This window comes from Sciurus vulgaris (genome assembly GCF_902686455.1).
Source record: "Sciurus vulgaris genome assembly, chromosome: 13".
Lineage (NCBI taxonomy): Eukaryota > Metazoa > Chordata > Mammalia > Rodentia > Sciuridae > Sciurus > Sciurus vulgaris.
The window spans coordinates 51,000,192-51,027,929 of NC_136474.1; the positions used below are offsets into that span (position 1 = coordinate 51,000,192).

At 40.7% G+C, this 27,738-nt stretch overlaps 1 protein-coding gene and 1 pseudogene across 3 annotated transcripts in view; both read left to right on the plus strand.

Annotated features, from left to right (window-relative positions):
* The first annotated feature begins 11,906 nt into the window (after window positions 1–11,906).
* Window positions 11,907–12,391, plus strand: LOC306642490 (cytochrome c oxidase subunit 6B1-like; annotated as a pseudogene). Its single transcript has one exon. The product of its transcript is annotated as a cytochrome c oxidase subunit 6B1-like (transcript).
* Window positions 12,392–25,555: 13,164 nt separating this feature from the next.
* Window positions 25,556–27,738, plus strand: part of IMPACT (impact RWD domain protein) — a 29,749-nt gene continuing 27,566 nt past the window's right edge. For both annotated transcript variants that reach the window (XM_079109353.1, XM_079109354.1), the window contains exons 1-2: window positions 25,556–25,715; window positions 26,807–26,935. In XM_079109353.1, the coding sequence (XP_078965479.1) occupies window positions 25,680–25,715; window positions 26,807–26,935 (165 nt within the window). In that variant the 5' untranslated portion in view covers window positions 25,556–25,679. The remainder of the gene's footprint in view (window positions 25,716–26,806; window positions 26,936–27,738) is intronic.

A 27,738-nucleotide genomic window follows, 5' to 3' on the forward strand; every position in this document is an offset into this window, starting at 1 on the left:
AATTGTTGGCAGCCGGACGGACACGTGACCCGCGCGGGGCCACGCCCCCAGGACGCCCCGCCCACAGCCCCTGCAGGCTCAGGTCAGGCCTGCTCCAGTCTGGCGGGCTCCAGCACTGCCCAGCTGGCGGCGCGCGTTTTAGGCTTTGCCAGTTGCTACCGCCAGGGGCGCAACCTCCGTGCTCTTCTCACTACACCCTGAGGCCACAGAAGAGTTGGACCCTACCTCGAAGTCTAGGGAAAACTGCAGGTGTCGGGGGAGGAAGACCCCCCAAGCTTAAGCAAAATATTAATACTGAATTAATGTTCTGCAGGTTCGTTATTAAACAAATACATCACCCAGCCACCTAGTTGTTGTTTTCTTTTTTGGTTTGGCTGAGATCTGATCCGTGGGAACTTAATTGGCAGTGTAAATTAGCTATACGGCTTTTTCTTTTCACGCTTTTCAAAGGATGGCCTTAAAATGTCAAACAGGTATTAACATTTATGTAGGAGCAAGGGATGCATAGAGATAAGGATTTACAAAATTTCCCTCGCTTTCTCACTAATCTTTCAGACTAGGTGCACAAAAGGTCTAGCCAGAGTAGTTAGCACATAGTTTATTTTTATTTATTTATTTTTTTTTTTTGCGCGGTGCTGGGGATTGAACCGCAGGGCCTTGTGCTTGCAAGGCAAGTACTCTACCAACTGAGCTATATCCCCAGCAGCACATAGTTTATAATGTTAAGGTTGGAACTTGAGTATAATTTCAACCTAAAAATTTTATACAAACTAAAAACCAACTTATAAGTATATTAAAATTTTTCCTTTAATTTTAATTTACGAATATATTTAATATTCACTTGCAATGAAAAAGAAATAGGTATCACTTTTAAAGGGACTATAGTTCTTTAAATCAATTCTAGAAACATGTACTTAGAACCTGTTACAGGCCAGTTGGTCGTTGCACTATACGCGTTAGCTAAATGATATGACAGATCTTTTAGAATGATGTGTTTGGAGAAAACAAATAGCCTTGCTTATGTATCACAGACTACTATCATCTTTTATGAATAAAACAAGCACTTTGAGGAGCACAATATTTCAACTGCAAAATATATAGTAACTAAGGCATTCACATTTGTCTAAGAAGAAACCTCAGAGCTTATTTTCTAAGAATACTGAACCATCTTCACAGCAAAAATAAAATTCACTAGCAGGGTGCAGTGGCACATGCCTGTAAACCCAGCCTCTTAGGAGGCTGAGGCAGGAGGATCTCGAGTTCAAAGCCAGCCTCAGCAGCGACAAGGCACTAACTAACTCAGTGAGACCCTATCTAAATAAAATACAAAATAGGACTAGGGGTGTGGCTCAGTGGTCTAGTGTCACTGAGCTCAATCCCTGGTACCAAAAAACAAAATAAAAATTTGCTACTGACATAATTTTCCACATGATTCCAAGAAAGTCTTCATTCTCACTGTGATGATTTAATTACCTACATTTATGACTTACTCTTTGCAATCACCTTCAGCTTGTAAATGAAATACAGTTCCTAGTCCATAGGAGGATGAAATATTAATCATTATAATTATCAGTAAAAAAAATACCAATCTTGGTGGGATAACTAATTGTGTTTTTTTTTTTTTTACAGGACTCCTTTGGTATTTGCATAAAGAATACTTGGGGAAAAAAAGGTATCTACTGGGAAATTTTTATTTTTATTTATTTGTTCGTTTTGTTGACGTTGGAGATTGGTCCCAGGACTTTGTGCACACTAGGCAGGCTGTCTACCACTAAGCTACATTCCCAGTCTCTCCTGGGCATTTTTTATTTTTGATTAGTACAGGTAAAAAAACACAGAGATGGTGGAATAGAATTCGTTATTCCAGAACACTATTGTCCTGTGAAACTTTCTGCAATTATGGAAATGTTCCTTAAATCTATCTTGCCCAGTACAATAGCCACTAGCCACTTACTGACCTCTTTAAATGTAGCTTGTGTAATAGATGGTTTGAATTTTTATGTAATTTCAATTAATTTAAACTTAGCCATCTATGACTAGCAGTTTCCATATTGCAGTTCTAGAATAACAAAGGGATCACTGTATTGCCCCAGTCATGTCATACTTGATTTTGAAAAGCATTTGGCAGACACAGAACCTCTGAAACCAATTAATAAATGTTTCCCTCCTTGCTCCTCTCTGAGCATATGAGCAGGTAGACATTTTAACTTTGCAGGTAGAACACATTAACTGGAATGCCTATCTACAATATATATAAGTAGGAATAGAAATGGAATCTCTGAATGAAAGGGAAAGGAATTTAAGAGAAACGAAACCTTGGCCCTGCCATTTCCATGTTGCCTGACCCAAATTGAAAAGTTTAACGGGGTAACTTTAAGACTGGGATGGACTTCATCAGAATAGTCCACTGCCTGCTTCAGACAGGATTCATCTCAGATTATCGCCTTTTTCTCAAGAACTTTAGGAGCCCAAAACTCTACCACCATCTCCCTCCCACATCCCAAGGATTCCCTCCAGAATATGTCTCAGATTACAGTACCTAATGTCTGTGTCCCTACAGTTTTGTCTTAAGCCTGAGAAACCCCAGAATGCACTTCTGTGTTGCATGTTTTAAAACACTCCCCTGGTGCCAATGTGACTTTGAAGTGCTGCAGGAGCAAGCTAAAGGCTTGTTAAGTCTTATTAAAAGGAGGTTTTATGGACTGAGACTTTGGGGAGGGCTTCAGATAATTACTGCCTGGAACGCTGAAAAGTAGGTCAGATGTCAACAGGCAAATCCAGATAAATTGTTGAGTTGGGGGAAATTAACCATCCCTACACCTACATATTAAACACTTCGTAGTGTTATTAATTCCATACCATCAAAGATTTGAGGTCATTGGGGGGGTTTCTCTTTTAAAAGCTGTCTAATTTTCTTTTCTTTTTTTTTGTCATTTGCACCATTACCCCCAGTTTATTTAATACCTAAAAAGAGCTGGCATGTTTCCAGATATTAAATTCTTTTGATCTAGACTTAATTCTGAATCTCTTTTTTCCTAAGGTTATGACCACGGATGTCTAAGTTACTTCCTTCCACCATTGATTGCTTTTGCTGACTCCCTACACAAAAAAGTTTAGAAATGACCACTTTTTTTGTAGCGTTTCTTGGTTGCAAGCAATAAGCACTGGCTCTAATTAACTTAAGCAAATAGGAAATGTACCGCACAGACACCAAAGAAACAGCTTGCCCGTTGAGGGTTGAACTAGGGTACTTCTGGGCATCTGGGCAGGAGGAACTATGCAATTTTCCTAGGGTATCACTGCCGGGAAAATACATTCCAATTATTTTTATTTTTCTGTATTTTTGTCTATCTTCATGAGAGGCAAGTTGAAAAAGAGAGTCTTTTGTGCTTTTTCTCATGAAATAAAAAGCTCCTTGGACAGTATTTCCAGGTTGACTTTTAGCCCTAGTTTTTATTCATCATGAATTCACCCTGCTTTTCCTTCCATAAGTATCTGGTGAAGCAACTTCCTGACAGTTACACTATCACTTCTTTCATGGTCTCAGAAAATCTGCCCTGCCATTGCCCCCTTTAAGGACTTCCTTATGCAGCTTATTATTGTTGACTCAGCAGATGCAGCATGATCACAGCCTAACTGACATCTTTCTACCAAAAGTCTGGTAGATGAATTCTGTTCAACAGAAAGTCTCTCTATTGAGAGGCAGTGAACCATCTACATTTCTCTCTCGGGCATATCTGACCCCAAGGCATACAAAGTACAGTCCTCAGTCGGGGTAGATACACAAAGGCATGGAGAGGGAAATGAGGGCAGAGAGAAAGCAGAAGCCCTGGGACAGTAGGAAGGAGAGTGGAGAAAAGATGACCAGTGGCACCAGAAGCAAGAGCAGAGAGAGAAGGACTGAGACCCCAGAGTGTGGAAACACTAGGGCAGGGTGCACAGGGTGACACTCCCTGCTGAAGGGCCAGCAGCAGCGGCAGGTGCAGCTAAATCTTCAACCTTCCAGAACAACATCGATGTCTCTACTTTTATTTCTCTGTAGTGTTGCAATAATTCCTACCTACAATAACCTGAGTGTTCTTCTATTCCTTGAGCTGATAAATAGCCTTACATACCATTACATCCCTCTTTCCTGCTCTCAGCTCTCCCCTTCTTAATCTCTAGCCTACAGGTTCATCAATACTTCTCTCTTCAATAGCCATGAATGTGGAGAGTGGTGACAGGATGGGAAAGCAGAGACTGAGATTGGGGGTCTTTGATGACCTCATGTCTGCGGCATGCCTGGTACCTGGTTTCTGAGCAAGGCCACAGGATGCTTAGCTGCTCTGACAATGCCTGCATGAGGAGGATCTGTGCAAGAGTCTTATCAGCTCTGACCTTGCTCTCAGGCACACAGCTCCTGGGAAGGAAGGAATTCTTATGCTAGACAACCACAATGTTTCACCAGCTCCACTTCTCTGGTTCCTGCTGGCTTTACAGTAACTTTAACAATGGACTTTCCTGAGAGCTAATGTTGCACTTTGCAACTGTGAATTGCAACTGTGGAAAAGCTACATAGATGTCCTAGTTTCTGTAACTTTCCTGAATACAAAGCATAATGGTTGCTTAGTCTTTAACCTGATAATGATTATATATATATATATATATATATATATATATAAATATATAAAGATTGCTGGCATAACTTCTTTAGATCTGCATCTCCATCAGAGAGCAGAGTTCCACCTGTTCCCAGCTTGATCTTCAAAATCTGTGTTTGTGAATCTTTATTCTCCAATCCCCCTTTGCCCTCGCCTGACGGGAGAGTTTGGTGGCACTAGTCAAGGCACATGGAGTCTACTGAACAGAATCTACTGTTCTTTGCTTTTCTGTGGCTTCTAAAATATTTATCTCTTGCTGGGTGCAGTGGTTCAAGTTTGTAATCCCAGTCACTTGAGAGATTGAGGCAGGAGGATCTCACGTTTGAAATTAGCCTCAGAGACTCCACAAGACCTTCAGCAACTAAGAATAGGTCTCAAAATAGAAAAAGAAAAAAAAAAAAAGAAGAAGAAGAACTTGGGGTGTAGCTCAAATATCCCTGAGTTCAATCCCCAGTATCAAAAAGTAAAGTAAAATAAATCTATTTTTGAGATTGATACTAATTCCTCCCATCTATTCCTGAGTCACCTCTCAGCACCTGATATGATCAGGTCAAAGGGCTCACTCTGGATGAGTTACTATAGCCCATTATTTTACTTCATCCACAAAAGTAATAAAGATCTAAGGAAGAAGTTTTTATGGACCCATCTTTGGGACTGAGTTGGAAATATGGATCAAATCATGGACTCCTGGATTTTACTCAGACTTGGAAGAGGCATCAGACATCATCTAATCCAACAGCAAACCTAAAGCCAGATTGTCTTCTACCACATACTGAAGAGAAGTTCCCCTAGCCTGAGACTGGGAACTTTTCAGATTTACAGGTTGCTTACTTCACAATACAGCCCAAAGCACTTTTTCTTCCATCATTGCTGTTAGAAATGCTTCGTAATGAGGCAAAAGCTAACTCCACACAACTCTCACCTGTTAGTCCTCATATAAAACTGAACAGAATAAACTTAATTGCTTTTTCTCAGATCATTCCTCTAAAAATTTAAGGATCATTAGCAGAGATGCCTTGATTTTTCTTCTGGTTTACGTTCTCCAGATGTTCTCACCCATCCTTGTGCACCAGAATGCCTCATGGTCATGGAAGTCTCTGACACTTTCTTCTCTTACAATCTAGCAGATAGAATTAAGCAGATAACTTATTATTAACTTCTAGATTCTATGAAGCTAGAGAATGTAAGGATGTTTTTTAAGTTCTGTTACAAGTATCAACTGCTAAACCTGTGGCCATTTTTTTTCCCCATCTCTGACCTCTCCACTGCCCTCTGGTGGTAACTAAGTTTTCTCAATTAAGACAATGGAGCATGGAGAGAAGAAAGTGAGAAGGGGAGTGATTATAGAAAGGAGGGCAGGCATGCAGCAAAGAAATAACACACTTATATATAAATTCCTGGCCTCTTGAAGTTTATGATATAATTTTGGAAGCAAACTACACAATGAAAAACTAGCAAAATAGCCACAATAACCCCCAAAACAGCAAATAAAATAAATTTAAAAGAATGGGGGTGCCACAGTTGTAGCTCAGTGGTAGAACGCTTGCCTAGCATGTGTGAGGGACTGGGTTCACTCCTCAGCACCACATAAAAATAAATAAAATAAAGTTATAAAAATACAGTAACGTTTTTAAAAAGAATCGGGGAGGACTTCATCTGTAAGCACTAGAATAGAAAAAACATTTAGAAGTGGTAGTATTACATTTAGCCTCGGTTTTGGATAGGAAACACCAGAAAATGAGAAATGGGTGCCTAAAACATGGTAAATTCAAAAGATGCAGCAAGAAATTAACAATATAGAAGTATATTTTAGGCAAAGCTCAGAGCTAGAAAAAGATTCTTGAATCATTCACAAATACCTATGGTGTATAGAATGACCAATAGAAAGAAAATTGGAATAATGGCATGTAGAAAGAATTTCAGCATCAAGAATTTGAGTACCAGCAATTCACAATAGCTAGATTGTGGAACCAACCTAGGTGCCCTTTGCAATAGATGAACGGATAAATAAATTATGGTATATATACACAATAGAATATTATTCAGCCATAAAGAAGAATAAAATTATGGCATTTTCAGGTAAATGGACGGAGTTGGAGAATATCATGCTAAGTGAAATAAGCCAATCCCAAAAAACTAAAGGCCAAATGTTTTCTCTGATAAGTATGATGATACATAAAGGTGCGGGGGGGTAAGAGAAGAATGGAGGAACTTTGGGTTATGTACAGGGAAATGAGGGGAGGGGAGAAGGCAGGGAAGGAAAGATAGTGGAATGAGACAGACATCATTACCCTATGTACATGTATGATTACATGAATGGAGTGAATCTACATTGTGTACAACCATAGAAGTGAAAAGTTGTACCCCATTTGTGTACAGTGAATCAAAATGCAGTCTGTAAAAATAAAAATAAATAAAATTTTTAAAAAAGAATTTGAGCATCAGAACAGAGAATTTGTCATTTATCATTAACTAATTCAATAATCAATTTGTATATAAACAATAGGATAACCTTGATTTGCCTTCAAAGACTTAATCTAAAGCATGGAAAACAATATAAAACATGTAAACCAGCAGGTATATTAAGAGATAGAAAATAATAAAAACCACAAGGAAATTACAGATAAAGGAGGAATAAGAGGAAGGAAATTTGGAGTCCCTCCCTCCTGGTGGAGAGCTTTAGAAAATGCTTTATAGAAAAGGTGGCTTTGAGGGGCTGGGGTTGTGGCTCAGTGGCAGAGCACTTGCCTAGCATGTGTGAGACACTGGGCTCCATCCTCAGCACCACATACAAATAAATGAATAAAAAATAAAGGTCCACCAACATCTAAAAAAAATTTTTTTTAAAAAAAAGGAAAAGGTGGCTTTGAAAGTCAAGTCCTTGAAATGAATAGGATTTGAACATGTGGAAATGGTTAGGGAAGCCACATGTTAAGTATAGGAGAGGAAATGTTTCCTCAACCTTCCTAGGTTTCCTGGCTAGGTATGAAATAAACCTGACAGATTAGTGGGGTTTATAACCATAGCAAATTATTTAATCAAAGTTTTACATGACACAGGAGGTTTCAGAAATGAAGACCCAAAGACTGAGGGAAATCTATTGTTTTATGCTTTTGGCTCTCTGTGTGTATGTTACACTGGGGATCAGCCCCAGGGCCTCCCACCTACTAGGCAAGTGCTGTGCCCCTGAGCTATGCTCCCAATCCCTAGGCTCAGGTTTAATGAAGAACAGACAGCAGTGTAGGAATATGATTGAACAAAGGGTATGATCCAATGATGACAGATTGAGGGGACCCAGCAAGGTCTCTTTCTTCAATTCTTCTTGGTCTCGGTGTGTGCCATTCCTTTCTCAGTTCAATGTATTCAGCATGCAAAGGCACCACACTTTGGGGTTTCATGTTCTGAGCTTGACATAAGCAAATGAAATCTGAGCAAAAGTGACCAAGGGCAGGAGGGAAGCGGGCAGGCGCAGCTAGAAGAGGGCACTGCACATCAGAGACCGCATCACACGTTCTAGAAACAAAACACTGGATCCCCAGAAAGGCCCAACAATCTAGTCGATCAGGAGCTGAAGTCTGAGGGACAGGTACATTGTGCCTGGGTTCTGACCCAGGAAACAAATCCAGGGTTCAGCAACTGGAAGAAGATGCAAGACGTAGTTAGGATAGTAGACATGATCTATTCAGTGGTGGGCACAGACATTAGCCAGCCCCCAGCTTCAGCGTCAGTCCCCAGCCAGTTCCAATTTAGTCCCACTTTTGCCCATTTCCTTTGGCCCTTTTTATATGCAGCTCAAACAGAGAAGGCACACTGCCAACAGGTTGCATGGCGGAGCATGCTTGCAAGTCAACATTTATGACCTTGAGTCTCTACCATGAATCACAGCGTCTCTGGCCTTGACTAACCATAACACAGCCAGTTCCCAATCCTGGCTACACACTAAAAACACAACATAGCCCGATGGAAGTCCCAGCAAGTGAGCCTAACTACAGCCATTTGGGGGGCCTGCCCCAACAAGGTAGTTGCAGGAGCCTTTGAGATACTCAAGTAGGGGTGCCGGGTGGAGAGTTCAGAAGTGAGGTCTGTTCTAGAGATGTCAGTTTGTGATCTTCTGTGTAAAGGCCAGGAGAAAGGAGAAAAGTGAAAAGGGAGGAGGCCAAGGCCCAGCTTTGTTTCCTGCCCTTGCAGCACTATTTTCACTTTCCTCGAAACCCACACCATGCGGCTCACTTCCATGCTCTCCACAGATGACTTTACCTCCAAGACCATTAGATAAGTGTAATACAAAGCTGCTCCCCCGCCTTTCTGTTGCATCACAACCTAGCTTGTCAGTCTGAAAGCTGCTCCCCTGCCCTTTCTGTTGCAGCCATTTCCCCGCCTCCCAACTACTTGTCAGTCTGTGAACATCCTAGCTAGCTATTGGTTCATCAGTCAGCTTGCAAGTATCCTTCTCTGTTATTGGTCCCCTGTTAGCCAGGCGGAATTCAACTGCTTAAGGGGAGCTACCCTGCCATCTTTTTCTTGCTTTTCTCTCTTCTACTCACTTGCTTTCTCTCGCCTCCTCGCTTTTCATACTCTTTCTTGCGCAGCCCTTTCTCGTTCCCTTTCTTTTCCTCTCATTTCTCTCTTACCCTGCAGAGAGACACTCTGTTTGCTTAATAAACTCCCTTATGTGATTTCCCGTGTCGGAAGTGGTTTTCTTACAATAAGCGTTCCCCAAATTTTGCCACCAAACCCACAAACCTACTAGCACCAATGTCCTTGCTTCCTTTTCCTCTTCTGTTAAAAGGGAACAGGTCTCCTCCTGGGTAAGGCCAGAGCTCCCACCAGTGTTATGATCCCTCTCCTTCTACCTCCTGAGTCACCTCACTCCATCAGCTCTTTCTTTCCCAGACCTTCAAATGCTCTCAAAAATGTACCTGCAGCAGAAATGTTGCCATCTGTTAAAACTCCTCGACCAGCTAACTCCCTTTTTCTCTTCCCTCCTTCAGAGTTAAACTAGTTGAAAGTGTGGTCTACAGTGGGTCTGTTTCCTCTTTTCTCTCTTATACTCTCTTCACTCTGGCTTTTGCTCCCATTACACCATTGAAACTGCTCCCGCTGAGGACACCTAAGGTCTCCTTGCCAAATCCAACAGGCCTTTATAAATTCTTTGCTTATTTGACCTTTCAGCAATGCATGAAACTGATAACCCTTCCTTCCTTCCAAGAATGCTCTTCCCTCAGTTTCCCTGAGATCCTTGTCTTTGGCTCTTCCCTTCAATGTTGAGAGTTCTGCCTTAAACTCTTATCTCCCCCAGATTTTTCTTGGGTGACCTCATGTGTTCCCATGGCTGTAATAACTCTCTATATGCTTAATCTCCCAAATCAGTAATTCAGGTCCTGACCCACATAGCAACTAATTAAACTAAATACAACCAAAAGGGAAATTTCTCCTCTTCCCCCAAACTGCTTGTCTCTTTATATTCTTCTTCTTGGAGGTAAACATTCTTAACTCTTCTTCTATAATAGACATCCTATCTTTTCCACTATTCCCCACAACCCTAATCTATATTGCAAAGAGAGAGACATTTCTAACTTTTAAATCTGAGTCACAAATTCACTTGTTTAAAATTCAGCTCAGCCTTTGAATTGCCTTTGAGGTGTAGTCTAAACTCCTTAACATCATAAAGTTCTGCATACGTCCAGATTCATTTCTCAGCATTAACACCAGGGTGTTTTATACTTCGTCAATCATGAACAACTTTCAGTTCCCTGTACTGACACTCTCTGAATCTTCAGAACCTTTGCCCTTGTTGTTCATTTGTGTCTTGAACTCTCCTTCTCTGCCTGTTTGTCTTGCTGTTGTTTACATTTCCTGCAGTCTGAGCTATGACTCCAAAGGCCTTCCTGACCCCTTATGACTAGACTAGTTGCCCCTCTTCCTGGCTATATTATTACCTGGTAATTCTATGAAAACAGTTATCACTGTGAGCTACAAATGCCTCTTGATTTATTTCTAGCCTTTATCAGACTAAAAATAGATTAAAGACTAGGAAGGTCATGTTCACCAGTTACCTTCTTTATTTAACAGGACATGGAGCATATTAGGAAATGAATAAATATTTTTAAATTATTATTTTATTTATTTATTTTTATGAAGTGCTATGGATCGAACTCAGTGCTTTACACATGCTAGGCAAGGGCTCCACCACTGAGCTACAGCCCCAGGCCTCAATAAATATTTGTTGAATGAATGAATGAACTGGGACATTAGACTATGTCAGAGATGTTTTATCCAAGGTGGGAGACAATGTAAAGGAATGGAATGTATGCAAAATTTAGAATCAGAAGGCAGGACCATACCCCAGTTCTTCACCAGCTATAAGAACACAAATGATATATTTGACCTCTCTGACTGAAGATCCCACCAGAAGCCAGGTACTGTTCTGGATGGCAGCACTCCAAGGACAAAGAGAGAAACAGTAACTGCGATCAAGGAAGCTGAGTCCGAAAAGGTGTACAGTAGGTGAGAAGTCGGAGGAAAGAGCACTGCAGGTGTAGAGAGCAACATTGAGAAGGACTGCAGGTCAGCAGTCACGTGCCTTATTAGAAAAGTGAAACTAGTTCAGCAAGGTTAGAGCACAGACTGCATGCCAGCCAGCTGGAGATGCTGGGATGAGAAGCCAGGACTGCAGAGGTGGAGAGGAGACCGGTCAGGAAGGATCCTTTACAATGTGCCAAGGAGTTGGAGATTCATTCTCAAGGCCATGGAGTTAAAACCCAAGTGTCTTAAGCAGGAGAGTGGCAGGATTCTATTTCTATCACAGAACAAGATAAATCGAGTAGCTATGTGGAGAACAGGTTGAAAGAACAAAAAGAACTTAGTGATTAGTTGGTTGCATGTGAGGGGTGAGGGGCAAGGAAGATAAAGGAGGCACCAAGATGCTGATGTAAACAATTGGTTTATAGAGGCACTGATTGCTGAGCAAAGGGCTGCAGAAGATGGAGAGGCTTTTGTACAAAGGATGCCTAAGTGGAAGAGATCTGTTAGCAGGAAGCAGGTTGGGTACAAGAAAAAAAAAACAAAACCAAAGTTGAAAAAACAAGCTAACAAGTTACTGTTGCAGTTTAAGGCTGAGACAATAGGGCCTGAACTAAGGCATAGTGATGCACACCTGTAATCCTAGCAACTTGGGAGTCTGAGGCAGGAGGATTGCAGGTTGGAGGCCAGCCTCAGCAACTTAGCGAGACCCTAAGCAACTTATCAACACTGTCTCAGGTCTCACCCTGGCGTCTTTGCTAAGGGTCACATTGAGCTGTGCGCTGCTGCAGGGGCATCTTTAGGAGTCAGCATCATGGCAGAAGACATCAAGACCAAAATCAAGAACTATAAGACTGCCCCTTTTGACAGCCGCTTCCCCAACCAGAACCAGACCAGGAACTGCGGCAGAACTACCTAGACTTCCACCGCTGCCAGAAGGCAATGACTGGGAAAGGGGGTGATGTCTCTGTGTGTGAGTGGTACCGGCGTGTGTACAAGTCCCTCTGCCTCCTCTGCCCCATATCCTGGGTCTCGACTTGGGATGACCGCCGGGCAGAAGGCACGTTTCCTGGGAAGATATGAACTGGTTCCACCCTGCTTCTCCAGTCTTCTGTCCTTCTCCCAGGGTGGTAAAGGGGGACCTGGGTACTTGGTAGTTCCTACCCTGGGCTGAATCATGACTTAACTAATAAAAATTCACTCGAAAAGTCCCAAAAAAAAAAAAAAAAAAAAAAAAAAAAAAAAAAAGACTGTCTCAAAATAGAATATCATGCTAAGTGAAATCAAAAGAAAAAAGAAAAAGGGCTGGGGATGTAGTTCAGTGTTAAAGCACCCCTGGGTTCAATCCCCAGTATCAAAAATAAATGATTGAATAAGGTGAGCATGTGGAGCAGAAGTGAAAGATCTAATGTAAGAGATTAGGTAGAGCAACAATGGACAGGCCTTTGCAATTACAATGGAGAGTCCTGGAGGATGGTATTAAACAGCTGGACTAGAAGAGCTGAACTGAAACTCTTAGGAAGCCAAGAAGACGGGAGACTTTGGTTCAACGTGGGTGGAGGGACATTTTAAAGTCTTACTGAAAAGTGGCTGGGGATGTAGTTTAGCGATAGAGTGCTTCCCTAGCATGCATGAAGCTCTGGGCTCCATCCCCAGGACTTAAAAAACAAACGCAAATTCCTGCAAGAGTGGTGTTTGAGGAACATGAATAAGAGTGCATAAGGGATGAACTAGAATGAGGAAAGGATGATGGAGGTCACAAGGGGCATGTGGTTATTGTTCAAACATAACACAATAAGAATGTGGGCACTGCCAAGAAGGAACATGAGATACTGTGCTCCCTTGGAAAGAGGTGTAAAGAGGGGACACACCTGGCACAGAACCAAGGTATGTAACACATTTTTGGAATTATTGGTGTACATGTGTACCTCTGGCAGACCAGGGGCTTCTTAAAATCAGAAACCATGTCTTATTTATTTTTGTATCTTTAACATATAGCTCAGATTAAGGTATAGGTTAAATTTCAATTAATATTCTTAAATGACCCACTATATAAATCAGATAGAAAGGGAGAGTGTTTATGAAAAGCAAGAGAGTTTGGAGAAGGTTTTGAATTTGGCTGTGAAATGCTGAGTTTCAGACGAGACATCTAAATACTTGTAATGTCTTATAGACACAAAGAGAAGAAATCTGAGGAGAAGTGTGGTAAGGAACCATCATTGTCAATTGTTTCAAATCCCACTCCCACCCTTCCCCCACCTGACATTTGAAATAGACAATACTGAAACCTTCATCGGCTTCAGATCATACGGCAATGTGGCTCTGCTTAATAGTCATCCAGAAAGGAGGGACTGTATAGAAGGAAAAGAGGGGCGGGAGGGGTGGGGGGAAGGAAAAAATAACAGAATGAATCAAACATCATTACCCTATGTAAATGTATGATTACACAAATGGTGTGCTGTTACTCCATGTACAAACAGAAACAACATGTATCCCATTTGTTTACAATAAAAATAAATGAAAATAAAATAGTCATCCAGAGATGCAGGTTCCTTCCACTGTGGGCACCACTGTGTTGATGCATGCATTTTAGAGTTACAACAGGAGAGTGTACAGATGATTTCACTGGACAGTTTTGGGAAGTAGTGTATATCACTTTTATCCACCCATTTTTTTTTTTATCCGCCCATTTTTGTCCTCTCAATGTCTTCAAAGTCCATATTGATTATACTGAACTATTAGTTCTTTCTGAATCCACTCTCTGCCCTCAGTTGCTCTGTGTCCTGGGAGGGTCACCTCTAGGAATGGAACCATCTGAGCTTCCTTGTTCTTTGGCTTCCAAGTTAGGTTTAGGAGATGAGAGGTACCAGCAAGAAAGAATAAACAGGAAGGGAAAGAGGTTGAGGTATACAGATACCACTCCCCTCCTAACCACTGACACTTTTTCACTTCCTCACCCTTCCACCACATGCCCCTATTGAGACTTTCTCAGTAATCCATGGTAGGGACAGTATTTTTCTGCAGCCATAGCTTCCCTTGAGTAGTTCTTGTTCTATGACTCTAGTTTGGCTGGCCCCCCAAAATAAAATACTATTCCTTTCAGTCTGGGAGTCTTAACATCTTCCTGCAGTTAATAGTCCTGGGATGCTTCTCTATTTTGTGGGTCATTTAATTGGTTCCATCAAGGGGTGTACAAGTGACCACCATAGTCAAAGTTCCGTTTTAGAACCACATCCTGAAAATTTTAAGTCTCTTCTCATTGATTTTGGAAATGCTTATTCATGATAACTCTAGGGCTAGGGATATAGCTCATTTGGTAGAGTGTTTACCTTGCAAGCATAAGGCCCTGGGTTCAATCCCCAGCACTGCAAGAGAAAAAAAAAAAAAAAAAAAAAAAAAAGAGAGAGACAGAGAACATGATAACTAATGTTCATCTATCACTCTAGTGACCCCATAAAGTGATTTGAGCTACTTCATTCTCTTTCTCAATTGTTTTTTCCTTACTTTTCCTGTTGGAGATCATTTCCACTTATGCACCTACGGATACAACACCACAGATAAGTTTTCAGTAATTTTTTTTTTTTAATTGAGATGGAGTTTCACTATGTTGTCCAGGCTGGTCTCCCACTCCTGAGCTCAAGTGATCCTTCTGTCTCAGCCTCCTGAATAGTGCAGCCTATAAGTGTATGCCTGGCCCAGCCTATTTTCTATATTATTAGCTATCTACATGCAAAAAAAAATGTACTAGGGCTTAAGTTTTGTTTTCTTTTTTTTCAACTCTCAGACATTAGCATCCTTGTCTTATAAATAAGGAAAAGTGAGGCTCAGAGAAGCTAAATAATTTGTCCAAGTTTGCATAGATAGCACGTAAGTCAGGATATGAATCAAATAGTATAATTTTGCAGTTCATGCCCTTGAGCTCTTGTGCTATTGCTAAGGGCCAAGTACCCCATAACTAAGTGGTAAGTAGATATAAATGATGGCTAATTGTAGCACAGAAGTAACTGGAAAGAGAGAAAATAAGAATATAAATGAGTAGTTGACAGACTTGACCAACGTAGTACCAAGGCCATGAGATCAAGGTGTGGGGTGGAGTAAGGGTGAATTTAGATAATCCAAAAGGGTGTAGGAGATGAGAAAGAGAAAAATCTGTTTTTTCATATACATTAACAGATTAAGAAGTCTAGAGTTTGTTCCCACCACACAGCAGTACCTGAGTTTTAACGTGGGAATTCCCCAATGATAAGAACTGTGTCCTGTGGGCTGGGGACATAGCTCAGTCGGTAGAGTGCTTGCCTTGTAAGCCCTGGGTTCGATCCCCAGCACCGCAAAAAAAAAAAAAAAAAAAAAAAAAAATTGTGTCTTACTAATATTCATATCTCTAGCAACCCTCATGAAACTTCCATATGACAAGCAAGTAAAATAGTGAAACTCCATACTGTGTTCTGTATGAAATATTGTGGAGATGTTTTACTGTAAAATATTCACTAATCAGTTTTATAGCTCTGTAAACTTAATGATAAAAAATAATGATAACATATAATAGAACATAATAAGAAAAGTAACGTTTATTGAATACTTACTATGTCCCAGGCAGTATACTCAGCCCTTTACAAAAGATTATAATGGATATGGAGAATAAGAAATTCCCAAAATAACGAGGCCCGAGAAAGAGAAAAGGGAGTGAAAAAGAAGGCCCTGCATTGACAGCTTTCATCTCCAAGATGAATGATCTCCAGATGCTGGCTGCAGGCAAGGAGGATGTCTTACCATCCTCAAAAGAAACAGCTCTAGGAGGCGTCATTCTCTCCTCCAAAGCAAAATCCTTTTTAGGCGCTGTCCACAGACCTTACCAAAAGGCCCACATTCCTGACTAAGCAAAACTGACATATGTTCACTAGACCACCCCTCAAAATAACCCATGTAAACCCAGTCCCTTTCTTTGTCCAGTGGTTCATTTTCCACCAGGAGAGTGGGTCCGCGGGCACCATTTCATCCCCCTGAATAAAGAACTGAGATGTCGCGTGAGGTCTGCATCCTGCCCGGTCTTTTTTGTGCTAATAGATTATTTATCATTTAATTTTCAAAATAATCTTATGAAGTAGATGCTATTCCTCTACATAGACAAGGAAACTGAGGCAAAGAGCTATGAAGCAAATGGCTAATTATTGGCAAAGTTGGTATTTGCACCTAGGCATCCTGTCTCTGGAGCTTTTTCCAAGTACGTGAAGAAACTATATTCCCATAGCAGTTTAAGTATATTCCATATCAGCCTCAGAACATGCTGCTGAACAGTGCTTGACTAAAGCTAATAATTTTTATCTCTTTAGTACCAGATAATGCAGTGTGCTGCCCATAGTTGATAATAGTTCCTACTGAAAAAGACACAATTATGTATTTTCCTTTATGATTTCTTAGCCTTCTTATAATGAATTGCATAGTGTGTTACACATAGCACAAAAGAGGCACTCAACAACTATTTATTGAATTTAACCAAAGTAGTAACTGTAGTAACTTTGTAAGAAAAAATACCAGGAGGCATCAAAAACAGTGGTTAAAAAAAAATTATGCAAAGAGTGAATATAAACATAAATCATCACCATTACCTCTTGGATACACAATTTTGCTAGTTTTGGAATAATGGTTTAATGAATACTTTCAAGAATATAGCTTAAAATGGTGACTAATTTTAATGGTGTCTCTATCCAGACAGAGTAAATTCAATTTTTATTTCACAATCTCATAAAACTCTTTAATTAGAATTCAAAATCCATTCATTCTAGTTAGTAGCTTCTTACCCACCCAGATCAGATATCTTATCACAGGGGAACATGGCAACCCCAGAGATAATTTGAAATGGCTGTACCATCTTGTGTGCTTTGGCACTTTCTCACTTCTTTTCCTCTCTCTCAGCTCTGGATGAGCCCCTTCACCAACAACTAATATTAATGGTGTATCTACTGTTGTGCCCAGATCGCGAATCCCCAAAGACCACCAGGGAACCGTCTCCGATGCAAAAGCAAAAGGGTCTTTATTGCAAGCTCAAGCTCAGACTCACAGCATTCACTGACACAGCAGGTACTGGCTGAGTCCCGAGTCTCAATTCAGTGGGATTTTTATGAGCTCCACAGTAGAGCGGGAAATTTGAACAAAGCAAAGTACACAGTTGGCTGATATTCCAACATGTGAGGTTTGGCATGTTTCCATTGGCTTAGGGTACCCAGGTCTTAACATATTGACATATATGGTTTGGAATGTTAGGCATTGGCTTGTTAGCTCCCAATTGGTTGTTTGCCAAAGGCCAGTCCTAATCTAGTAGCCTTCCTGGAATCGGCTATCTAGGCCTGAAATCTTTCATGCCCTAAATGCAGCCTGTCATGGCCGCGGTTTAGCTCCCTTTTCATCTACCAAATGTCAGGGCTGCTTTTGGAGTTAGGAACATAGCAATGAATAAGAAAGATGGCACCTATGTCCTCACAGAGCTTGTATGTGTTGAGGAAGATAAATCACAAACACATTAAAGACACATAAGTTAGATAATTGTTTGCCTGGCACAGTGAGGGCACGCCTGTAATCCCAGTGGCTAGGGAGGCTGAGGCAGGAGGATTGCAATTTCAAAGCCAGCCTCAGCAATTTAGCAGGGCCCTAAGCAGCTTGGTGAGACCCTGTCTCTAAATAAAATAAAAAAAGGGCTGGGGATGTGGCTCAGTGGTGTAAGCACGAAAGGACGGGGAGCAGACCTCTATGGATTCAAGGAAGCCTTTATTCCTTTGCAGACTCAGGCACCATTGGGGGCTATTTTCTGGATGGGGAAAATGGCCATCAGTTACAGAGGGGTTTTTTGGTTTTACAGGGTACAATAACGTAATCACTGGGAGCTGTGTACATGCAGTTTTGACCCTCAGTGGCTAGTTGTACAGGTTAAAATTTTAATTTAGGAGAGTAGTTGTAAAAAGGCAGAAACTCCTGGTTGTCTGGGGAGATAAGAGTCCACCTGAGGGATGAGTACTGAAATCTTGCCCATTGTCATTTGGGGGAAGGTCAAGGTTTAGAACCCAGCATTTGGTATCCACCCCTTTCCCTCAGGGCCCATTGTTATCAGGAAAGAATGCTCTGGGAGAGGATTAATGTTTGGCCAATTTCTCTTCCCTCCTTCCATACCATCCCTCTATTTTCTTGGGAAGCTGTCTTATAGGAATATTATTTTCCATAATCTTTCAAGTGGTTTAGAGTCCCCGGGTTTGATCCTTGGTACCAAAAAAAAAAAAAGAAAAGTTAGATAATTGTATATGATTCACATGAAGAAAATTACACAGAATAAGGCATTAGAATAGGGGGAAAAGTCCCCTCTGTTAGCTGGAAAGGGTCCTGGCACTCACTCTGTTGTTCTCCTGGGGAACATAAACAGTTTCCTGGCATAACACCATCAGCTAAGTTCACTTTGTAATCCTGAAAGACCAAGGACACTGGAAGCCATGACCAAACATCCCTCTCTCCAGCTGGTATGAGTGAGTACTGCTCTTTACCCATTGCAGCTCAAGCCCACTCCGCTTCTCCTTGCCTCCCAGTCAAGACTCAGTAAGCACTCATCATACTCCTATTTCCTGATGGCTTCCAATCCAGAACTAACTGCTCTCCTTCAACACAAGCCCAAATCCTCTAATGAGTCCCTTGTAAGATTTTGTTGCTGAGATTCCATGTTTTGTCAAAATGTGTGGTCTCACTTGCTGCCTTGGAGCATTTAATATGTCCAAATTTGTTAGATTACACTGTGTTCCTGGTGACCTTTGATTAATGAGCATCATCAAAGAGGAGAGGGATTTTTGTTGTTGTTGTAATAGGAAAGTCTTTGATGGGGAGGATCCTTGTGCTGAGAACTGAAGTTAAAGAGAGCCATTTGAAAAACTAGGGAAAGAAGCATTTCATTCAGAGGGAAAAGTAGGTAATTTGCATTTCTTAACCAACACTGGATTTTACACACATCATTTCTGAACACTGATTTTGAGGTAGAGGATGTTAACTATATTCTCATTTTCTACTTTTAGTCAAGAAAAGCATTTAGAGAAAAACAAATTTGGTATGTCACGTAAAGAAGTAAGGAAGTAAAGCATGGAAGAGACAGTGAGTGTGCATAACGCTGAGGAAAACTTATCCTGGGATTTACCCTGCCCCCCTTAACTTCTGCCCAGGTGCCTGTTCTCTGTTTGCTAAACCAATCTTTGTTAACTTTGTAAATTTTTTTAAATTTTTATTTGTTAAGTTGTAGATGGACATAATACCTTTATTTATTTATGTGGTGCTGAGAATCAAACCCAGTGTCCCATGCATACAAGGCAAGTTCTGTACCACTGAGCCACAATCCCAGTCCCCCGCCGTTAAGTTTTAACACATAATTAACAATAGAATTGATAACTATCCCTTCTGGAAGTACATTTATTAAGAGTCTTCTTAAAAATGAAAAATAAAAAGTGAGGGTATTTTTGGCTAGTGGGAACCCAGGTCCTTCTTAATATTGAGCCAGAAATAGATATAATGACATTGAACTATATCACCAAAAGATGAAGTATAAAGATATTACAAAGGGCTAGTGCTTATCAAAAGATGTTTTATTGATTCTACTGTTCCAAGATTTTAGGGAGAAGGAGAGAGGGAAAAAGATTCCTTAGTCAATTCCTTTGTGAAGAGCTATATACTATTGACCTCTTACAGAAATTTATATTATATGTTAGAATATTAAGGATGCTGAAAAATTTAACATAAGATTATCAGACTGTATTTAACACAGCGATGATAAACTTGAATGACCACTGAACAACTTCTCCCTTTGATCACTCTACATTTTGAGGGGTTAATTTTAGTGAAATACATACTCACTGTTAATGGGAAGTCAATCACTGTCCTTGAGGTGAAGTACTTACATACCTTATTGGGATAAGGCTATCTGACCGGGAAATGGGGGTGCCAATTGAAGGTGGTGTAACAGGGTCCTTACCTCACAGTTCTTCTGTAGGTGAGCTTAAGTATCACCCATTAGATGACATCCTTCCATCCCCTTTGACTCTCCTGAAGTCAGGCAATGCCTCTGGTACCATTACTTTTTCTAGTTGTTGTCTACATAAATATCAGCTAATATTCTTAGGCCGTAGTATTATTTATAGAACATTATAATATGAATAGATTTTCTTCCTTCTCCAATTACTTGCTAATATTGACTGTTTCCTTGACTACTTCGTTGACAGAGCTTCTGCATAAAACTGTAGTTTAATATCCAGCATCCTTTGTCCAATACCGGGGATTGAATCTAGGCCCTCATATGTGTTGGACAAGCACTCTTATCACTGAGCTACATCCCCAGTCCAGTATCTAACATTTTAAACTTTTTACCTTTATCACTTTTCTTTATTATCATATATCAAACTGTGGACCTGGTACAAATAAAGGGCCCAAAGAGAAGCAATAGTCCCCATGTTTGTTGACCTACTGTAGTCTGCTACTTTGGCTTTCATTGTCTGGTGCTAAGAAAAACGTGGAGAATAGGACAATATCACTAATAGTATATCATGATGGTTTGTACTTCTTTTTTCAAAATAATTCATGTGTGCGTGTGCGTGTGTGTGATTCCAGGGATCTAACACAGAACCTCACACATGCTAAGCACTCTATTACTGAGTTATAACACCAGACCATGTTTTTATATTTTAAGGACATACTGCCCTAAAAAATTTTTTTAACAACAGATAATATTACTACAAGTTGCTATTATTTTATTTATATATTTTTTGGTACCAGGGATTGAACCCAGGGGTGCTTAATCACTGAGCTACATCCCCAGCTCTTTTTATTTTTTCTTTAAGAGAGGGTCTTGCTAAGTTGCTGAGGCAGTCTTTGAACTTGTGATCCTCCTGTCTCAGTTTCCCGAGTGTCTGGGATTACAGGATCTAGTCACTGCACCAGCACAATTAATATTATTAGGAGATAACTTAGGCTCATTAAAACTTTAATGAACTTATTTGATCTTTCAGTTATTCATGAATTGGGCAGCACCAGACCACAGACAGTTCAGTGCTCCACCAAAGAAGCAGGAAGAAGAAACTTTTATAAGGCATCTTATTGTGGAAATAGGAGAAAAAGTATTCGATTGGTTAAAGAGCAAAGTTCTTTGTTGGAGGTTGCTTGGCAACTTCTGCCTCGTAAAGTCTCTAGCTAGGGGTTAGCTGGTGGTTTCTTTTATTAATTTTAAAATTTGTTCTAATTAGTCATACATGACAATAGAATGCATTTATGCATTTTGAGAAATCATAAAAAATGGAGTATAATTTCTCATTTTTCTGATTGTACATGTTGTAGGATCACATTGGTCATGCAATCATATATGTACATGAGGTCATAATGTCTGTGTAACTCTATTATCCTCCTTCCTACCCGGAAACCCCTTCCCCTCCCTTCACTCTCCTCTACCTTATTTAAAGTAACTCCATTCTTCCCTAGTGCCCAAGTCCTCTTATTATGACTCAGCATCTGCATATGACAGAAAACATTCCACCTTTGATATTTTGGGTTTGTTTTATTTTGCTTAGCATGATAGCTGGTGGTTTCTGACTGGTTAAGTTTACACTGAGTTGGGTTTCAGTTTCTTCTGAAGGAACCCATGGGACTGGAACCATCTGAGTCTAACAGCCTCTCAGATAATTAATTTAAGTAATATACAGAAAAAATTAACCTGTGTACAGTATGTCCTAAGCTTTTGATAGTCTGGATCCTGGAGAGGAAGACATGAAGATGAAGTTAAATGTGCAAGAAAGATGAACTACCTATGTGAAAAAATTGAAAAAAGAACCTGAAGAGTTTCAGCAAATCATCAAACTAATACAAATGTGACCCTGAGTGAATGAGGAAAAACAAAGGAAAAGGAGGAGAAGGTTGTGTGGCAGTAGTTCTAAGGAAAGTTCAGCAGGGCCTGGAGCTCAAGCCTCCCGACTAACGAGTGTCATGTCTCCCAAGAATGAGCCTATTGTTCTAATTCTGCCAGGTTGTTTCCCGACAGCAGCCCATGAAAACTATGGTCTTATGCAACTGTAGTAAAAGAGCATAGAACATAATATCTGGGCCATGAGTCAATTACTCTTCCTGTTGTCTAAGATCTAAGAGGTGCCTTCTTTGAGTCATCATGCAAGGTTCTCAAAATATAATATGCATACAAATTTCCTAGGAATCTTAAAATGCAGATTCAGTAGTTCTGAAATGGGGTCAAGTTTCCATAGTTCTAACAAGGTTTCATAAAAGATGATGCTGTTGGATCCTAGAACTCACTTTGAGTAGTAGCAAGGGCCTTGGAAGATCCCTGTAGAAACCATACAAATAGATTTATAAACTCTTGGCAGACTTAACGTCTTAGCCCTGGTGACATACAACTCTGTTGCAGTCAGATATACACAATTTCAGGTTAGGTTTTTTCCCATTAACTCACCCTGCCCCACCCTCCTGTAAAATCTCAGCTGCCAGACCCTTCACATTAACCTGCACAACCACTTCATGACCATCTTTGTATCTTCGCATATGTACGCTCATTTTGGTATTAAGAGAGGGCTTTGGTCTTCTTTGGTCTCAATCACACACCTTAAGTTTGGATAGTTTATTCTCAATAATAAGCAAAAGTTTTAAGTTAAAATACAAACTTAGACACATTAAAACTCCAACAGTATTGCGCTCCAAAGTCTGCCCTGTGTAGAAATTATGGTGCAGCCATCCACCTGTTCTCTTTTAGGTGGGAGTCCTGAGGCATTCGGCCACAAGCATTTCCTCCAGATTGCCTGAGGACTTCGGCAGTTATCCTAACTATGCGTCCATCTTTCTTTAACAAGATCTGTTCCCTTCCTTACTCTAGTCACAGGTCTCTACATATTTTGGTTCAATTCCCTACATGTTGTCTTTTGTTTAAAACAGTGGTGTTCATATTTTTCTGAAGCCATGGAATTCTTTAGTAAAATAGATTAAGTTGATATGACTTAAATCAATGGGAGACGAAATTAGAGAGATGGCCAGAAATACACCTTGTGAATTAAGGTGTTTAAGTGTTATCATGAAAGCTAGGGGGAGTGGTGAATGGTTTCAAGGAAGGAGAGACATGACCAGCATTTTGAATGATTACTTCAGAAGTAAGCAGAATAACTTAAAGAGTATCCAGATGAAATCAGAAAGGAAGGAGAATACAAGGAATTACAAAAGATAGTAAGCAGTTAGAATCATAAGAACATGCTGTGTGGAGATGGAGTTAAGAGTATAGAGTGAATTCAGAGAGTATTGTGCCTTCCAAGTTTTAAGCTTAGGCAATTATTGATGTAGTTTTGAGGTCTGCCAACTATTGAATCAGGAAGACAGGAGGAGGAATATTAAGTTATTGAGCTGTTTCAAACACACTGAGTTTAAACACTGAGTTTAAGTATCCATTAGAGTAAATGGATGTGGAAATCAGCAGAATCAAGTTTAGAAACTCCTCCAGTTGAGGACCATTATTTGTAGAGCAGTCCCAGAATCTGCTTAGGCAATTGCTTAGAGTTCACACCAAGTAATCTTTGCCAAATGAATTGTCTATAAAGTTGTGCTTATTTCCAATATATTCTTCAAAATACAGATTGCCTGCAACTTTTAACTTCACTATTTCTCTCCTCTTTCCAAAGTGCTCCTTGTATATTCAAGTCTAGGGCTAAGCAGGTCAGAAAAATAGAAAGAGGTCCCCCCATTCATCCTTTTCAATAAAGTCATTTCTGTTTAGAATCTAAGTTCAGAAGAAGATTTAAAGGTTGTATTTATGAAGAAATAGGAATTAATAGAAAACAATGATTATAATCTGCAAAAGGTAAGATTGACTGGGTTGCCATACTGTAGTAGGAAAAGAGGTACTATGTATAAAATTTGCACTCTGTTTAAAAGGTTAGGGCTTAATGCAGTGGTTTTCAAAACTGGGTTTTCAAGTCCTTAAGCGGGTATAGGGAGAGAAAAAAGGTTGCTCAGTAGTTGGAATTTCAGGCCCATTAGCCAGAACAATCTAATTTGTTTTATATAGCTTTCACTGAAAAAAAAGATTCCATGGTCTATTATTTTTTTCCCCCCGCCATACAGACAGGGTCTTCCTATGTTGCTCAGGCTGACCTAAAACTCAGGATTGTCCTACCTCAGCCTCCCAAGTAGCTGGGACCACAGTCTTGCCAACCATGTCTGGCTTCTACTTTTTTTTTTTTTTTTTTTTAATATGTTTAAGAGTGAAAAACACTATTTTGTGTAACAGAAGTTGTAAGTCATACGAAGAGGTTGGTGAAGAAGAGTTTAGGGTAAAGGAAGGAAAGAAAGCTGTTTAACAACAGGTAGCTGCAAAAGGTTTTCCACTGTTCTTTGCAATTCCACACACAGGACATTCTAAGACATTTTTACTCTTTACTTTTGTGCCCTCCAAATCTTAGATTCTTAAAGGCAACGCATGACATTTGACTTTGCACCTTCAATGTTTGGTACACTAAGATAAACGTCTGTTGAATTAACAATTCTAGGAGGTACTTTGCCGTGCACCCTTAACTCAGAGAAGAGTTTCAAAGGGGGCCAGAAAAATGCTCATGATTAAGGGACAGGGAGGAAAGATGTATTTTGAGTGTTTATGTGTATATGAAGGGCTGGGGAAAAAAATGAGGCCTAAACATGAGAACGAACATCTCCATTGATGTGTTTTATAGAAGGTGGCCAATACAATTTGTAACTAATGTACTGCAAAGTGTCATTGAGTGTGTTGGGGGTGGGTAAGAATGACATATTGATTCAAACTTTTTGAATAATCAAACAATGATCATTATGTTAATTGTATAACTAGTATCTCCTACAAAAGACATTCTCAGACAAAATGTTCAAGGGCATTAAAGAAACCAATTGCAACACAACTGTGAGAGAATAAGGTTTTCCCTTTCGTTTTCTAAACTGCCTGTTCTCTCCTGTTCTCCTGTTTTTGGCAACTCTGAACCATGTTTGTAAAAATCAAAAAAATAACTTAAAACATGTTAAAACCAAACCAAACAAAACCCCTGCCTTTAAATGTCAAGACTGGGGACTGAGACTGAGTCCCTTCCTGAACGTGGCAGGAAACCCGAGTGCCCGATGTCCCCTGGGGGTTCCGACCGTGCCGAGGCCGCAGTGGGCGAGCAGAAGCCCCCAGCCCTCTCGAATTCCCCGAGACGCAGCCCGGAAGGCCTCGCCCCGCTCCCGGAGCCGGCCGCCCTCCCCCGGGTCTCCAGAACGCTGAAGGGCTGGGAAGACGCGAGGCGCGGTCGTGCGTCCCTCCGACGCCCGGGAGCCAGGAGCCCCTCGCACCACCTGGCCCGCAACCCGGAAGCAGATGCGGACTGTGCGGCGCTGCCGGGTTGCGGTTCCGGGTCGGGCCGCGCCGCACCCCGCGCTCATCTAGCAGCCGCGGCTCCCCGCCCCCGCTCTCCGGACCTTGGGCATCGGCGGCCGCAGGGCCGCTCCCGGGGCCACATGGCTGAGGGGGACGCAGGGAGCGACCAGAGGCAGGTGAGGCCCCGGCGGGGCGCTGACCCCCAGGCTCGGCTCGGCTCGGCCTCGCCTCGCCGTCCCGGGCCTCCTCCGTCTGGGGCCGACCCGGTTCCCTCCTGCATAGCCCGGGCCGCCCGGCCGCGCCGTTTGCTCCACCGCATTCCATTTTCCTAGTGCTTCCCCTCTGCCGAGCGCTCCCGGGCCGGCTGCTTCTCGGCATCTGCGGGTTTGGCCTGCCTCAGACGGTGTCCTCGTCAACCATTAGCACGCGACTGAGCAGCTCTGGGCCGGAGACACAAAACTGGGTTCTGCATCCCGCCCCGTCTCCCGGGTCACCTTGGACAAGGTTCTTAGGACTCTTGATTCCCGCCTTAGCAAATATGGGCAATAACACAGACCCTGGAGTTTCCAGAGAGCCCACCAAATCTTATATTCCTCTTGGTTTTGAGCTTTTTTTCTGTGTATGATTCACGTGGGCCTTCATAGGGCTCTTCCTACAGGGCCATGAGGACAAGATGAGATACTGAGTTGAATGTATGCTTCGCTTTCCATTTTTCACCATTTGGTCCAGTTATTATTTTTTAACCCGCAAGCCAAAATTATGATTTCTGAAATATTTTGAGGCTTTGGATACCAAAATGACAAAAATGAACATCCAGCCCCACCCCTGTGCCCAAATTAAAAAAAAAAAAAAATAATAATAATAAAGAATGAAAAGAAACTGAAACAACATGGAATATCCAGTAGAATATAGGGAGGGTAGAAATGCTATTCGTGGTGGGAGTGGGGATTATCTGTTTATATGTTTATCTTTTCAATTAAGACTCTCACTAAAGGTTATGGAAGTGCAAACCGTTGGCCCACTAGTGGCCCAAAACACAGTAAGGACGTAGCAAGGACTACTACATTCACTCCAGTAGTGTCACTTACCCAGAGAATAGAGCTTTGGTGACCTGATGCTATGAACATTTGGCCTGCTAAGGCTCATCCAATAATCCTTTATCCAGTATAATGATTTTGAATGCTTATACCATATAAAGTACTGAGGAGGTTTTAAAGTTATGTGTACACCGTACATTTGTTGACTTTTTTTTTTTATCGACTTTCAGAATGAGGAAATTGAAGCCATGGCAGCCATTTATGGCGAGGAATGGTGTGTCATTGATGATTGTGCCAAAATATTTTGTATTAGAATTAGTGATGATATAGATGACCCCAAATGGACACTTTGCTTGCAGGTATATGTATATGTATATATATATATATTTTTTTTTTTTTTTCTTTCCTGCTTCTCTACAGCCATTTTCCTGTTACAGTATTGACCATGATTATATATTATTGTATTCTCATGATTATTCATGCATGTGTTATTTTCTGAATTATCTTTGTTGTTGGCTTTTGTTGTGATTGATTAAACATATGTAGTTGTTAAATCTCAGATCATCCTTAAATTGTGCATGTGTTGATTGTTTCAATCTTTCTTATCCCAATTCTTTTAATTATTAAATGTGTTCATGTCCCATCGATAGACTTGAGTTACACTTCCTTTCATTATCCTATTCATATAATGGGAGTTTTTGAACCTGAAAAGATGGCCAATATTTAAAAGGAAAAATAGGTTAGCAATGTGGATGATCCATAGAGTAGATACTCTATGAATTGAGAATCATTTCTAGTTAGGATAAAATAAATGAAAAGTTCAGCTACAGCTTTCTGTCTTAGTGCATATTCTTTAATGACTGCCTGTATTTTCAACATAAAGGGTGCTAAAGTTGAGTTTTTGTATTTGTTTTTATAATAATACTTGTTTGAAAATGTATGGTTTTCTACAACTTTTTCATATATCATATTTAATAGATTATTTAGGGTTTATTTTGGGCTTTTTTTTTTTTAGTATTTTTTCAGAAAAATACCTGGAAAATGTTATAGTGTCACTCTATCCATAATGCCTCTGTTACAAGTTTCCCTCTTCCTTTCAATGATCTTCACCCTTATTCTTTTTTTGCGGGGGAAACAGGAGATTGGACCCAGAGTTGCTCTA